Source organism: Aythya fuligula, chromosome 1 (genome assembly GCF_009819795.1).
Source record: "Aythya fuligula isolate bAytFul2 chromosome 1, bAytFul2.pri, whole genome shotgun sequence".
Taxonomy (NCBI): domain Eukaryota; kingdom Metazoa; phylum Chordata; class Aves; order Anseriformes; family Anatidae; genus Aythya; species Aythya fuligula.
Window position 1 is genome coordinate 41852977 of NC_045559.1, and position 14874 is coordinate 41867850.

Here is a 14874-nt window from a genome sequence, read left to right on the forward strand (position 1 = left end):
CGTGAACTATTCTGAGCTTATTCTACATATATTTTATGTTTATTAAACATAAAATTAATTTTAAAAGTTAAGCGGGTTAAGAAAAGTACACAGAGATATGGATATAACCCATACTTAGATAACAGGCTTTCAGTATCAATATGAGGTTGAAAATCTTACAAGATTTCATTTTCTCCTGACTTTTCAAATGCTTCACATGCATGCTTTGCCTCAATACTAGAGGAGGTCTAAGGATGACATTCATATCTAAATACACAAACTTTCCATACAGTTACACTGCCAGAAGCACCTCAAATAATAACTAAATAGATGTCTGAGAAGAGGAGCAAAACATGTTTGAGCCTACAAATAGAAAAGAAAAAAAATAAATAAAAAAGATGAGCTTGGAGTTAGCCATCGCATTACTTGCTTTCAGCTGTTTTTCTAAATTGTTTTTTCCTATTTTAAGCAAATTCTGGAGACTGATACTGAGCTCATGCCTAATAATGGGAAGATTTGTTGCCTGTTCTGGGACTGTGCTGTAGATAACTTAGTCTCCTAGTTGGTTCCCAGAACTAACAGTTTTGACTAGCTGTCAAAAATTATTTCTGCCAAGCTCTCCTACTGTCTGCTACCTCGGAGTTGCAACACTTTTGTCTGATTTGGTACATGACTCCTTTGCCACCCCCACACTTGCTTAAAACTTGGACAGAGGTCTCTCCCTTCCACATATGTGAGGTCTTCATCACATCTAACTAACCATTCCTATATCACAACATGATGTTCTGCCATCTACTGCAGAATCAGTGATGCTCCTTTGACAGGACACTACTGGCACAGACATTTCTAAAATGAAGCAATAAAGTAGCCATGGACTTCTAGGGACAGATTTAGGTGCCTTATCTTGATTGTTCACCTAAGCCAAAAAATGTGTTGATGCGTAGCTGTAAACACCGTTTTAAAGATCTAATGTAAAATCGGGGTCTAGAAAGTTTCAGCTGAATTGATGTTTTCCATATGACAGCAGGAGAAATATTTGTTCTCCACTAAAAGAGGTGCAGAAAAGTGAGTCTTTGAGGGTTTGCTGGGGCATTTATTGTGCATCTGTAGCAGCACAGATAGGACATCTGAATTCTCCCACCCAAATTCTTCATCAAACCTTTTCTTCCCATGAAATGTTGGCCCTTTGTGTATCTTCACTAAAGCAGTATTAAATATGGATTGCATTGTAAGCCTCTGTGGTAGTGGTGAAAAGGCTGTTTTGATATGACATCTTTACTGTGACCTTCCATTCTTCTGAAAATGTAGTTACAGACCCATCTTTACAAAAAGCCAAGAAAGTCTCTTTTTTGAGCTTGTCTTTTAAAATAAATGTCCATTACTGAAGCTAGAAAGATAGCATATTTCATTAATAGGAAGATGAATGAGTATAAAATGTATTATTAACATCCCAGAATACTTCAATCTAGGAAGAGATCGTTTATTGTAGATAGCTTTAGACATTCTGGTAATGTTCCCATCTTCTTAGTGATGAATTAATTTCATTAAAAACAGTCTAATGGAATAAGGTAAATTTTCAGTGTGGTGTCAAACCTCTCTCTGGTAACACTGACTGTACCCTGGACAAAGCAGCACTGAAAGCTGATAGTTTTTTCTCTCTCAGTGCATGGTAACTGTAAACAGAAATGCCAGAGAAACAGAAGTGATGTTTATGTGTGATTTTTTTCTTTCTTGGATAAGTGTTGTGATTACATCCCAAGCTGAATATAACTGCTGAGCTGAACATGTTTGGGATGCTGAAAAGATAAAGCTGTACAGGAAATACTATTTAGCAATCTAGATGCCAATTTACAACTTGGCATGTTTATTGGGGTTCAGTGACCAGCTCTGTCACAGTTACAGCAATAACCATTGAACAAATGGTGACAATTATTTCTGAAAACTTATAAAGTTCCTCAGAGTAACACTATATTTTTACATGTTCAATAACCGCATTTAAATATTTAGTATGGCAGAAAAATCTGAGAAGTAGCAATGTAAAATGACACTCTCCAACTAATCTCTAATTGTGGGAGAATGATTTGGTCAGCATGGCATGTCTGATCTGTTCACCATCTCACTCCACCCATTTTGTATTCAGCAGGTAAGGGAAGAAGTTAGCAAAATTGTATTGACTGAAATCCATGCAGAAGGAATACACCAATTTTCTGTGCTTGGGATTAAGTATTCACTAAATCCTTCAGCAGATGCTATGGTATACCTGCTGTAACTTAACCAAATAGAACCCATGCAAAATCTCTGTGACGTTATATGAGCTCCCTTCCTCCCTCCCTCCTTCCCTCCTTCCCTTCCTCCCTCCTTCCCTCCTTCCCTCCTTCCCTTCCTCCCTCCGTCCCTCCCTCCCTCCCTTCCTTCCTTCCTTCCTTCTTCCCTTCCCTTCCCTTCCCTTCCCTTCCCTTCCCTTCCCTTCCCTTCCCTTCCCTTCCCTTCCCTTCCCTTCCCTTCCCTTCCCTTCCCTTCCCTTCCCTTCCCTTCCCTTCCCTTCCCTTCCCTTCCCTTCCCTTCCCTTCCCTTCCCTTCCCTTCCTTTTTTCTTTCTTTCTGTTCTAGCATGAATCTCCCCATTGCCAGAACATGATACACTGATCTGAGTGCTGTCCTCATTCCAAATCCTGATGATCCTCTTTTCATAGGAATCACTGTGAACATTCCACATTTCTCTCACTAATGCTGTCACATTATTCAGTTTATTTTTCAAGAATAATTTAAAATAAGTTTAAATGTATTTAATGGGATTAGCCCACCTCTCACTCTAGATATGCTTGAATGTTTGCAAAGAGAGGCTGTTGCCCCTGGAACACATTTTTTCAGAGGCTACTCCATGCTCTATAATCAGCCATGTCTAAAGTCTGACTCCTCTTCTTTACTGCGCTCTCAGAGGTGTGTTCCAACAGGACTCTCACCACCAGTATCCATACACAAGCAGTCAGCCAATACTTTGTACCTCCGTGAGGAAATATATTCCTTCTTGTGAATCTCTGGGGTGCATTTGTATATTATTCAGATTCTTCCTTTTCAGAGGAAATTATGTAGAAATTTTGTAGATGTTTGAGCTGATACTTGTTTTTGTCAATTTTTTTCTTGCATAGGGAACAGTAAGGTTCTAAATCCCCACCATCCTCAAGGGTTCAAATCATCATCTCTGCATTTTCAGTCAACACTTCCTACTTCTGGATATAAACGACAAGCATTACTTCCAAGCATTCCATGTTGTTGTTTTTTCAGGGTTTTTGTTTGTTTGTTTATTTGTTTGTCTTACATCTGTTTAGTAAGGATTTTAGTCAGAATGGACAGTGTATGACAAAGAATAAGCATGCTCAAACAATATAGTCCTTATAGAAGCATGTAAATGAAATAACAATTTTATTTATGACTACAAATGTACTCCTAGTTATGACTGCATGTTGCACATGCAACATACAGCATTTCATGCCTAGCAGTATCACCATTGTAGTGAGCACTGCACTGGAAATCATAATTGAATTCTATGACATTTAATTTTTTAACCTATAAAAAATTTTTGCTTTCAACTGCCATTTCAAAAATGGCAGGTAATCTGCTAGTCTTTTGTAGATCTTTACCTTTAGCAATGCACTGCAGCATTAAAGTAACCCCTTTTTTTGTAAAAGGCCAATTTAAATCTAATTATCCAGTACTCTGCGGTCTCTAATAATATGGCAGTGTTTATACCATTATTGTGGGAAGCTGCTGCAGTGTTACAATAATAGAAGCCATCAGATGTTATCTCTTTAAGGGAGTGGGCATGTGCTCTTCAGAAAATTCTTTACTGCAGACAGCTTCTTCTGAGACAAGATGCTTTTTCAGCCCCTTCACACCTATTTAAAATATCAGGACAGTGTCATTGGCGTGTAAAGGTCGAAGGCTCTGTAGCAAGTCTCAAAGCATTTGTGCATGCCTCATTAGATGTAGTGACCTCTAACTGCACTAGGACTCTACTGAGGCTTGTTCCTGGAGATTAGAGAAATACTCTATTTTGTTATTTTTCCTTGTTTTGGATAAAGGAAAGTGTAACACTAAAAAAATTTTTTCTCCTAATATATTTTCAAAATATAGCTCCAAAACTGGAAGCAAATAAATTACATTTGCCTTAATTTTTAATTAGCTGAAAGTCATCACTGCAAATTGTGTCTTCCATTACAAAATAAAATAGTCAACTGCCAGGCCTGAAATAATTAAGCAATATATTATAATTAAGCAATTTAATTTTGATTTAATTATGATATATCATACAACTTTTCTTCTGATTTAACTGACATTCATTGACAAAATGCTATAATATAAAACAACATTGATGTTTACAGCTGATGGCTCTGCATGTTTTGCTTCATAGTATTTGGCATTCATCAGAGCATATGGAAAAAGTCTCCCAGTCTGAGAGAGCTGGCACATTATTCCATACTACACAAATTATGCACTACATGTTTTTCCCGATTGTTATTGTGGGAGGCAAGTGGGGAAATCTTTGCAGACATCAGACTTGAGCCAAAGTTCATGGCTATTAACTGGAATGTTTCCAACAGCTTTGGTCTGCTTTAGGTAGTGAAATGCTCCTGTGTTGTTACAGGCAAATAGATAAGACTGCTTGCATATGAAATATTTATGTAGCTACATTACACACATATTCTATGTCAACGTCAACACGATTTTATATTAGGCTAGAGACTGTGAGGGCAAAAGCAGGAGCAATGGGCGGGCAGGGAATACTGCTTCATTCAGTGCTGCGTCGATAAAATGGCTGCAAAATATCCATCACATTGCTTCTTCAGAATAAGGCCAATCCCCTATTTAGTTAAAATCTTTTTCATCAAATGACGGTATTAAAGGATGACTTCTGTTCCAGAATACACTTAAACACAAACCCCTGCTTAATGATGGGAATGGTCAGGGTGATTTCCAAAGGTTTGTTCTTCCTGCAGTGAGGCATGTGGTAGGAGATCTTCCTTACTGTGGGCTTACAAAAGAAAAGTTGAAGGACAAAAAGCCAATCCTCATTTGGATTTAGTGATTTGAGTACTTTTCAGCAACATCCATTGCTGCAGTCAGATTGCATGCAGTCAGATGCTCGTGCTCCTTTAATTTTGATGTGTTGCCTTTTTTCATCTGATGTTTAAAATTCTCAGCACAAGGTCAAAGGCCAAGTTTCTTTTGGGACTGAGAGCAATTGTATGCTCAGAGCAATAATGAATGTTTGTTATCTTTCAAGCCCTTTCTCCCTTTGGTTTTCTGAAGGAAAACAGAGTGTGATTATTCAGATTAGTGATATTTAGGATGCAGGAGAAAATCAGAACATTGTGTTCAGAATCAATGTAAACATTTCAGCCAACCTTCTGGTGATACTGAAATTGCATTGTACGTCTCATCTCACCTTCACCCCACGGGCCCCAAATTCTTCGCTTTGTACCATAAGCTCAAGCAGAGGTTTTACAGAATGCCCATTAAACATTAAATGAAAAATATGCCAATGTAGGATTATGTTTGTGACAGTCTTTCAGATTCTTCAATATGGCTGCTACAGATGTCGTGGCTTCATGAATACACCAATGAGACATGTGAATAATTTAACAGAATATTGTCAGTAGCAAATGTCACACAAAATAACTGGAAGGAAAATTGCCTTCAATAAATGAAGATAAAAATGGATGCAAATCAATTTCTTTTTAATATACAACTTGCTTAAGTATAAAACAATAGGTTATTACTTTGGCAAGAAAGCTTGAAGTGTTTTTATTATATTCTTATCACCTCATTTATTTTATGTAGAAACTTTGGCTATTATCTGCACTTCTGTAACTCTCCTGGATAAATAATTCTGTAAATACACTGTGAAATTTGCACATAGGGAGCACTTATTACCCCCTGTACTTATACTTTCAAAATTGAAGAGCAAAAGGTAAATCTGCATGAGAGTTTTACAGGAATTTTGAGGTTGCAATTTCAGCAGTTCAAGAATCAACATTATTGGAAAAGAACTCTAAGCACTAAAATGATTCTGTCTGAAATTAACCCTGCAAAAGATTTCTTTCTGGTCTAATAAATATTGTATGAAGAACATGAAGCAGTATGCTGATGCAGTCATACTTACCCAGTAAGCATGAGCACCAAGTGATATTCTGCCTATTTAGTCGTTTATTGACATGAGATCCACTTTCATGATGTAAATATTATTTTTCATTTTTTTTCCCAACAGCAGCTTCCACAGGGGTTAAAATGGTGAGTGAAAGTCATCATGAGGCCCTGGCAGCACCGCCAGCTACCACAGTAGCAGCAGCTCCACCAAGTAATGTCACTGAACCAGCCAGTCCCGGAGGAGGGGGAGGAAAAGAAGATGCATTTTCTAAATTAAAAGAGAAGTTCATGAATGAACTGAACAAAATTCCGTGTAAGTAAAACTTGATTGATTAAATGCTTTTGCTGGCAGATTAGATTTAACTTGAAATTTTCATCTTTGTCATCTATTTAGAGTGCAGACTAAATGTTTTCAAACTAGAAAAATCAGAAGATAAGCTCCTCAGAATTAATTGTAGTAGAAAAGATAAGAACAAACTCATATGTGATTTGAGCCTATTCTTGATATGTCATTGTAACTTTTCCAACAAATTATTGCTGAAACTTCAGAGATGGACTTCACAGTGGCCACGGGATTGAAGTATCTTCTAACAGTAATGCTTCTGGTTTTTCATGTGTATTATAAACAGTGTGGCCACAGTACCTTAAAGCAGAATTTGGCTTCAAACCATAAATATTGAGAAATAAAGTAACTGTGTATCTTTGGGGACTGGGAAATGTAGAAACAGAAGAATAATGACTTTTTAACGAGGAAATATCTCTAATACATCATTAATGTATGAAAGTAGGCATTCTTTTCCCTCTCAGTAATTTTGTTAGATCTGTCATCAAACTATGTTTGCATGAGTTCTTGGACCTATGCAGGATACTTTTAAAGTACCAGTGTATATTTCTGTTAGTAGCGTTATTTTGGCCTTTGTTAGAAAGTGTTGATTCAAAGTTGTGGCATCATTTTGTACACAAAGCTTTTTGCTGTCTGCTTGAACCTGTTTGGTATATTTTCATATGCATAGACTGGCATTAAACACTCAACTAATTCAGTATTTTCAGTGTCATTTTATATAAGAAAGAAAAAATCCTCTTTTTTGTTATTTTTTTTTGTTGTTGTTATTAAAAATTTAAAAAACACCTAAAGATACAAGCAGATAATTTTGGCATTTTGTAGAAATGAATGTGGACACCGTGTATTTCAATAGCAGGCACTATAGAGACATTCAATCTGTAATGATTTTACTTCAAAAGAATAACTAAATATAAAATATTTTCAAGAACCTATTTTAACATATATGATAGTTTTCATTTTAGAACATTATCATTTGTTAAAAGAAATCCTGTTTGACTGATAAAGACAGATAACAAATCAGAATATTAATTGATGTTTTTATCTCTGAAATGTATCTTGGCAATCTGGCAGATGCAGTTTTTGCAAAATTGATAGCAAACAGCTTTGCTCTGTCACTTGAAATTCTCACTTGCAAGAGTAGAGGTGTTACAGTGGTAAGAAGTCCGTCTGTCATTAGTTTGATAATCTGCACAGTCCAGTGGAGACCATACTGAAATGAAATTGCCTGCTGATATCATGGGAAAAACAAAACTGCCAGAAGTAAAAAAAAAAAAAAAAAAAAAAAAAAAAAAAAAAAAAAAAAAGAGGGAAAAATAAAAGACAAGATATTGAGGGAAAAATGGTGTACATTCAAAATATTTTCTCTTTTAATTTATAGCTCATCATGCTATATCAATGAAGTGGATGACTTTTTTTTTTTTTTTTTTTTTGTAGATATTACTTTATTTTTAAGCTTTTGGTTTCAGAATAGCAAAATTGTGGATTGTTTCCACTGTGTTAGCAACTACAGTTGATAAATCTAGGAAAATACATACATAGGAACTTTGAATGCACTGCTGCATACTTTTTTAAAACAACCCTAAGAACAATTGGAATCCAAATAAAACTACTTTCCAAATAAAACTACTCCTGTTTTCATAAAAAGAAAGAAAAAAGTACCTTTATATGATGAAATTGCTTGTAAGAGAAAATATACTAGGCCATAGGACAACTCTATTTATGATGAAATACATTTTAGTAATTATAAAACAAGATGTCTTATGCTGCGAGTAAGAACAGAACATCTTACAGATCCTTTTTCCTAACTTAGAGAAGTTCTTTGAATGTCACATTAAACAAAATAGGAATCTGCTTCTTTAGAGAATTGTGGAAAGTCTTGGTAATCCTGCCCTGGCTCAAAGAATTAATCTAAAACACTGCCTTTTTTGACTAGTTTGATTGTTGACCTGCTTGATCCATTTTCATCTTTATTATTTGTTTTAGCTTCTCCTTCTACCTGTAATAGTCTCCTTTTTGCTTGGCAGAATAGTCTCTTAAAGTTTCCATCAGATCCCTGTCTTGAAAGGCAAGAACAAAATCTTTAAAAATTAGGACTATCAGTGTGTCTTCTTATTACGTCTTGTGTTTTATGCCTCAATTTTTTCCATTCAGTAATAATAATGCATCTGCCGTTACCCAACAAACATTTATTTGCACTAATGTCTTTCCTTCCAGTTTTAAGATAAAAGCTACTTTTAATTCTTCAAAGACAAAAAAAAAAAAAATCTTGATATATTTTTTGTTTAGAACATGTAGCTACTTTATGGGAACAAATATGGTCAAGGCTGTCTGCGCTATGTTTTAAAACTTTTTTAAAAACTTACACTACCTTTACAAAGTTCATCTTAAATTATGACTGTATGAAGTGTATATTGTTGCCTTCATTTTAGACATCCCAGCCCTTATCTAAGATCATGCAGGAATTCTGTAGTAGAAAACTGAACCTGGGTGATCACAAATGCCATGCCAGTCCCATGTTTACCTTCTAGAGGTTGGAGATATGATTGGATCTTCTCAGCATCTCCATCAAATAAATGCTGGGACTTTTTAACATAACATCCTGCTTCTTTATACATATATATATATATTAATTTTGATGTTTCAAGAAGAAAGTTAAATGTACATTGTACTGCAAAGGGGCAAAGAGCTTGGGTGTGTTGTTTTTTTAATATTTAAATAAGAAATAGTGCTACCGAAATGTTGGCACATTTTGTATCCAAGTAACTTTTGCTTCTCCTTTGAGAACAACAAATCCTACATGAATGGACTTTAGTTGGCAGGTCTAAATGTGCTTCTTGCCAATAAACAGCTGTCCTTTATAAACTAACACAAATAGACCACAAAATAAGTTTAAGTAGACTGTCTCCAAAACATCATGAGGTAAGGCCAGGCCAGACCAGGCCACGCCGGCCTCATTTCCCTGTCAGAAGATGAAAGCAATTCCTTACTATTTGTTTGTTTTTTGTCAGTAAGCAGTTGTCAGTAAGGTGTTGTTAGCCCCTAACGAAGTTCAGGATTTCATTTTGGGAAGAAAAATTTACAAACCTTTACTAGTACAGCTGGTTACAATTTATTTATTTATGTATTTGTGAATCTCTCTTACAACATAGCAGAAAGTAAATTTGTTCCAACAAAATCATTTTGACAGGGTCTTTCTAGGAATTTCTTGTCATGTGAGAGAGAAAAAGAAAAAAAAAAAAGGAGAAAAATGGTGTAGAAGTCTCTTTGGGATAGCACAGATACTTGAGCCTAAAAACTGTTGTGGCATGTGGCCTGTGGACTAGTATGTTCTCTGGTAGATTCAGACTGGACAACCTGACCCTGAATCTTAGACATAGCAGAGAAATGACGTGGTCAACAAATTCTCAGATCTTTGCTGGCAGGAGACTAGCATGGACCAACATATTTTTTATCTCATGTATTTTCACATTAAAACTTCCAAAGGTCTCTTCATCCTGTCCAGGTTTCGGCTAGGACAGACATATCACCATGTGACAAGGAAGGCTTTGAAAGTTTGCTGGTTACTGGGAGAGTATTTTTCTTGCCAGTGCTTTATTGTCTGTGTACAAGAGAGAAATAATTAAATGTTTTAATTGCTTCTGCCTAAGAAGACTGCAAATGGAAAATAAGCCATCATGATTTAATGGAAGTATAATAAGAAATAATATTGCCATATTGTGAAAAAGCTCACCTGCAATCAACTTAAAGTGATAAAAAGCCCAGCCATAGTAGGGGCTAATTTATAAATATTCTCCTCTTTCTGTCTTTACATCAAAATTCTGTAACATCAAGTCATACCCCCCCCCCCCCCAAAAAAAAAAAAAAAAATCAAATAATGGTGATGACAAAGGTAAAGGTACAGCAAAGTATACCCAGCTGAATAAATAGTTGTTCCATTCATATGCCTTATATCAGAACAGACATATTTTAAAAATAGTATGTTTTGTAGAACACACAAAAGTCACAATTTAAATAGGCTAGATATACTTAACTAACTAAAAATATGAGGATCGCCAATAAGATTTCACTCCACAAAACTCCAGGATAGGGTCTGTGCAATTTAAATGACACAGATGTTTCCTCCTGTAATACGTTCACCAGAGAAGTCTTACATTTATCAAATGCAAATGCATTTAAAAAAAAAAAAAAAAGAGTAAATAAAAGTTCCAAGAAGAACAGAGGGACAATTTGTATTAGTATACATTTATTACAAAAGCAGTGATGCAACATGTAAACCCAGTTGAAATTTTGATTGATACAAGCTTTTTGTTGATTTGTATCTCTTTAAAGAACATACTCCACATTTTGTGGCAGGAGATTGTAGTCTTCCAAAAACACACAAATCATACAAAATGGTGATTTCCTACCATATATTTCACTCTGAATAATGCGAGTGAGCGAGTGGAATCATTTTATTACGATGAGTCATACAATGAAAGTGCAAGAATCCTGTAAGGTTACTGAGGCATAACTGTGAAGAATTTTGTTCTCCGTTATGTAAATCCTTGCATTTTGGTTGAGAGTGGCTGATTTGCATAATCACAGTACAGTTGTTTTTCAACTGCACTGTGTATAAAAGTCACTCTATCTTAATTGATTCTTATATTTTCTATCCTAGTTTATCTTTAATCAGCAGGATTTTTAAGCTGTTGACCAGAAGGAGAAAAAAAGGTACCATCTCAGCTCCTACAAAAAGGAGGTAAAACAAAGAGACAAAATGGTACTTTACACTTCTGAAAACAAAACTGCATTAAAAGTCTTTATAAGCTATATTGATCATTTCCTTCCTCTCCCTCTCTGCTTTTCCGTCTGGGCCGTTCTCTACCGGGTGGGAAAATACCTGCCATATACTTACAAAAAACAATTTCTAGGTTTTGCAAGACTAAATGAATGCAAGACAACAACAGCTTTTCAGTGGAGGCTTTAAATGTCAAGATACCAATAGTAACCATACAATGCTTATTAATGTTAAGTTTTATCTTTATTTTACTTAATGAGCATGTTTGTAAAATCAAAGTGAATTTAATGTGTTTCCTAAAAATACATTCTTTTATGAACAGAAGACCTTGTTCTGCTGGCAAGGTAAATAAAAGAGCAAAAACTCCACCAGTAAAATCCCACCACACATCTGACTGAATAAGTATACTCTGTCAATGCTTCTGGTATAATCCTGAATAGCGGCAATATCTGACTGCTTTCAATGCTGGATACTATCATTACCTCTTTAATAGGAAGTTACTAATGTTCGTTGCTGTCCTACATTGTAATTGAAAAAGTTACATTTCTATACCAACCTTATTCTAAAATATTTGGCTGGTTCACAGCTCCATTTGCCCTCAAAGCCCCTAAATTTGATTTATTGTGCACAAGTGACTGATAGTGTTCCAAACCAGGAGCTCAAAGCTATGTGATGATTCAGGCTAAAAAATGATGTCCTGTTCAGGCTTGTTTCACAATCTGTTTGCAGCTGTGCAGAGAAAGGTTTGTTTACCTCTCCCTAGCTTTCTGAATAGCTCTCAAAATGAAATGGGACTGGAGGCTAGAAAAAAAACTGTAATAAAAATATAGAAATAACTCTAAGACTCAGGTCTGGGTTAATTCTAAATAACAGCTTAAGAAGCTGACATACTGACTTGTAGATATATTTGGGTAAATCAGTAAATAAAATAATTCTTGATTTATAAGTTTAGCCATTTTAATTAAAGTTACAGCCTTCAGTAGTCATTCTAGACACACCTCTATTTTATTTCCTAGTAGTCTCTGCTTTTCTGCCTTTCTTGATTGACCATCTCTTTAAATGGCAATGAAGTTTATTTCTTAATATTTCATTATTATTTTTCATCAAGATTCAGGTTGGAGATATTGCTGACTTTTGTCTATAATTCATTAGAAAATTAAAAATTTTGTGCATGAAGTATTTCTGAATCTTAATTTTTATCAACCTCATGGTTTGGTCATTTGCAGAAAATAAATTCAGACTGTTCACTTCACAGCTTCTTCTACTGGTTTCTTGAGTATAGGTGACACTGACATGAGAAAGAGAGGGCAGGTGTTTTGTTGTGTTTTTTTTCAAAGTTCATAAAAAAGCAGTAAAATGCTGCTGATAGAATGCTTTCTGATTTTAAAAGTGGATTGATAAAGAGAGGCAAATACCAAAAATCTGCCTAAAGTCAGCCATAACTATTAATTATATTTCCATAGCAGAGTTATGCTATACATTCCAATGTCAGGCATGGCCTAAGATCTTCATAGCTTAGCCAGAATAAAATAAATATAACAACAATAATAATCATATAAAAATAATAAATTAATTATTTCCTGTCTGAGTGTATGGCAAGGGACAACTGCCTGTCTGCACCTAATGACAACTATATATATGTGTGTATATATATATGTGTGTGTGTATATATAAGGAGGTAGTTGAATCACGGGTTTTTTGAAGAACCGGAGGCATGGTTTAATGGTGGACTTGGCAGTGCTAGGTTAAAGATTGGACCAAGTGATCTTAGAGGTCTTTTCCCACCTAAATGATTCTATGATTCTATGCCTATACATACATGGATTAGTGTACACATCTATATATCACTACAATAAGCAGTGATCTCAGTTTAGGAGCAGTCTGACATTTGTGTCCTGGCAAAGAGGACTTGTCAGGAGAAATTTAGAGAAGAATAAAGAGAGAAGATTCTTGATGTTCCAGCAAGTCTGAAGAACAGTGCTGGAGAAAGCAGGAAGGCATAAATTTAAGTCTTCTCGTTTCTGTTCTGTCATCAAATCATTGTCAGTTGCTCATGATAGGGAAATACATGCAGCTTTACACTGGGGAAGAAACAAGGGAAATTAGAAATAAAGATTTATTTTAGAACATGGAACAGGTACAAGACAAAACTATTACAGTGCAACAGTAGAGGGGAAAAAAAAAAAAAAAAAGTATTTATAAATATAGTAATTTAAATGCAAATCTCAGATTACTTTGGTTTGTCCCTGAATCTCCCAGCCCCAGAGTTCAACGATTACATGACAACTTTGGCATTCTTCTTCTTTGAATAAAAGTTTCTAGACCACCTGCAGGTAGGGAGAAGCTTGAAAACACTGCTCACACACATTTAGAAGACACAACAAACATGAGACAAGGAAAAACAATTCCAAATTGTTATTTTATAAGTTCAGAGCATGACAATAACTTCATTAATCTTAGGGACCTAACATGTTTTGAATGCTTGAAATCAGGGGTCCTGGAAATACAGCTTTCAAATCTAAAGTATCTAAATAGTTGCTGACAGGCCAGAATAATGGAAGTAAAAATCTAATGAGTCAGAACATGGATGAAAAACTGTGTGTAGAAAGAGCGGGATCTCATAGTCTGAGATCCTGCTAAATTATACTCTGTTGGTATCATAATGATGAATTCTATCATAAGAAAAAAAAAAAACAGATTCCTAGAGCTTGACCTGGGGTACCAGATCCATCCCAATCCCGGGAGGACCCTAAATCCATGTGCATCTTGAGGATTTACCTGTGTGAAAGGAAACGTTGCCTGTTAAACAGAAGTACACTGGCAGTATAACCTCAGTGTCAAACAGAATTATATATTATTAATGACATGTCTAAAGCATCATTTTTAGAAATACTGGTTGGTTTTGAGTTGTGCAATCTGAAAAAAAGGGGAAGGAGAAGCAAATCCAGTAAAATACATTATGCTGAGAGCATTCACAAAATATAAGAAAACAACCCCCCTTTAACTTTTGCAGATAAGCTTTTGCATCCATGGGGTTGAAAATCATCTATAACAAAAACAGAGGTGAGCATCTTCCTTTGGTTTGGTTGCAGGGTTTAACAAATAGTGTTGGAGTACCCCCAATGGTCTCCTCTTGCCCATCACTTCTATCATTATTTTATATATTACAATGACTCTGGTAGGTATTTTATTGCACTATAGATATGTCAAGTTGTGCCAGTGCCTTATAAATTGAGTAGAGAATTCAATTTACAAGCAGAAAACAGAACATGGTTGCTGGCTTCCTTTCTGTACTGAGAACATATCTTAAAATTTCATTACTTTGTGTTATGGGAAGTGTGTACTAAAATTATGTTTACATACATAAACACAATATTTGCTAGTCTTGTTCTAACTTACCTACAGATGAAGTGTCTACAGAAATTACCCATTATCTGTTATAATTCGGTTTGTAATCTTGCTTTGAAAATGCTCTATAAAGAGAGTTCATGGAACAATTGTTCTCAACTTAAAATTGAGAATGCATTTAAAGATTGCTTCTCAGCAATGTACTTCATAAAAGGAAAAAAAGCACTTGAGACTATGTTTAATAGATTTGCTTTAAAAATACATGGTATAAATGGGCAATG

The 14874-nt window shown here is 35.2% G+C and overlaps 1 protein-coding gene across 4 annotated transcripts in view; it reads left to right on the forward strand.

Annotated features, from left to right (window-relative positions):
* SYT1 (synaptotagmin 1) overlaps positions 1-14874 on the forward strand; it is a 359307-nt gene that overhangs the window by 221941 nt on the left and 122492 nt on the right. For all 4 annotated transcript variants that reach the window (XM_032184865.1, XM_032184880.1, XM_032184872.1 and 1 more), the window contains one exon: positions 6247-6438. In XM_032184865.1, coding sequence (XP_032040756.1) covers positions 6267-6438 — 172 coding nt within the window. In that variant the 5' untranslated portion in view covers positions 6247-6266. The remainder of the gene's footprint in view (positions 1-6246; positions 6439-14874) is intronic.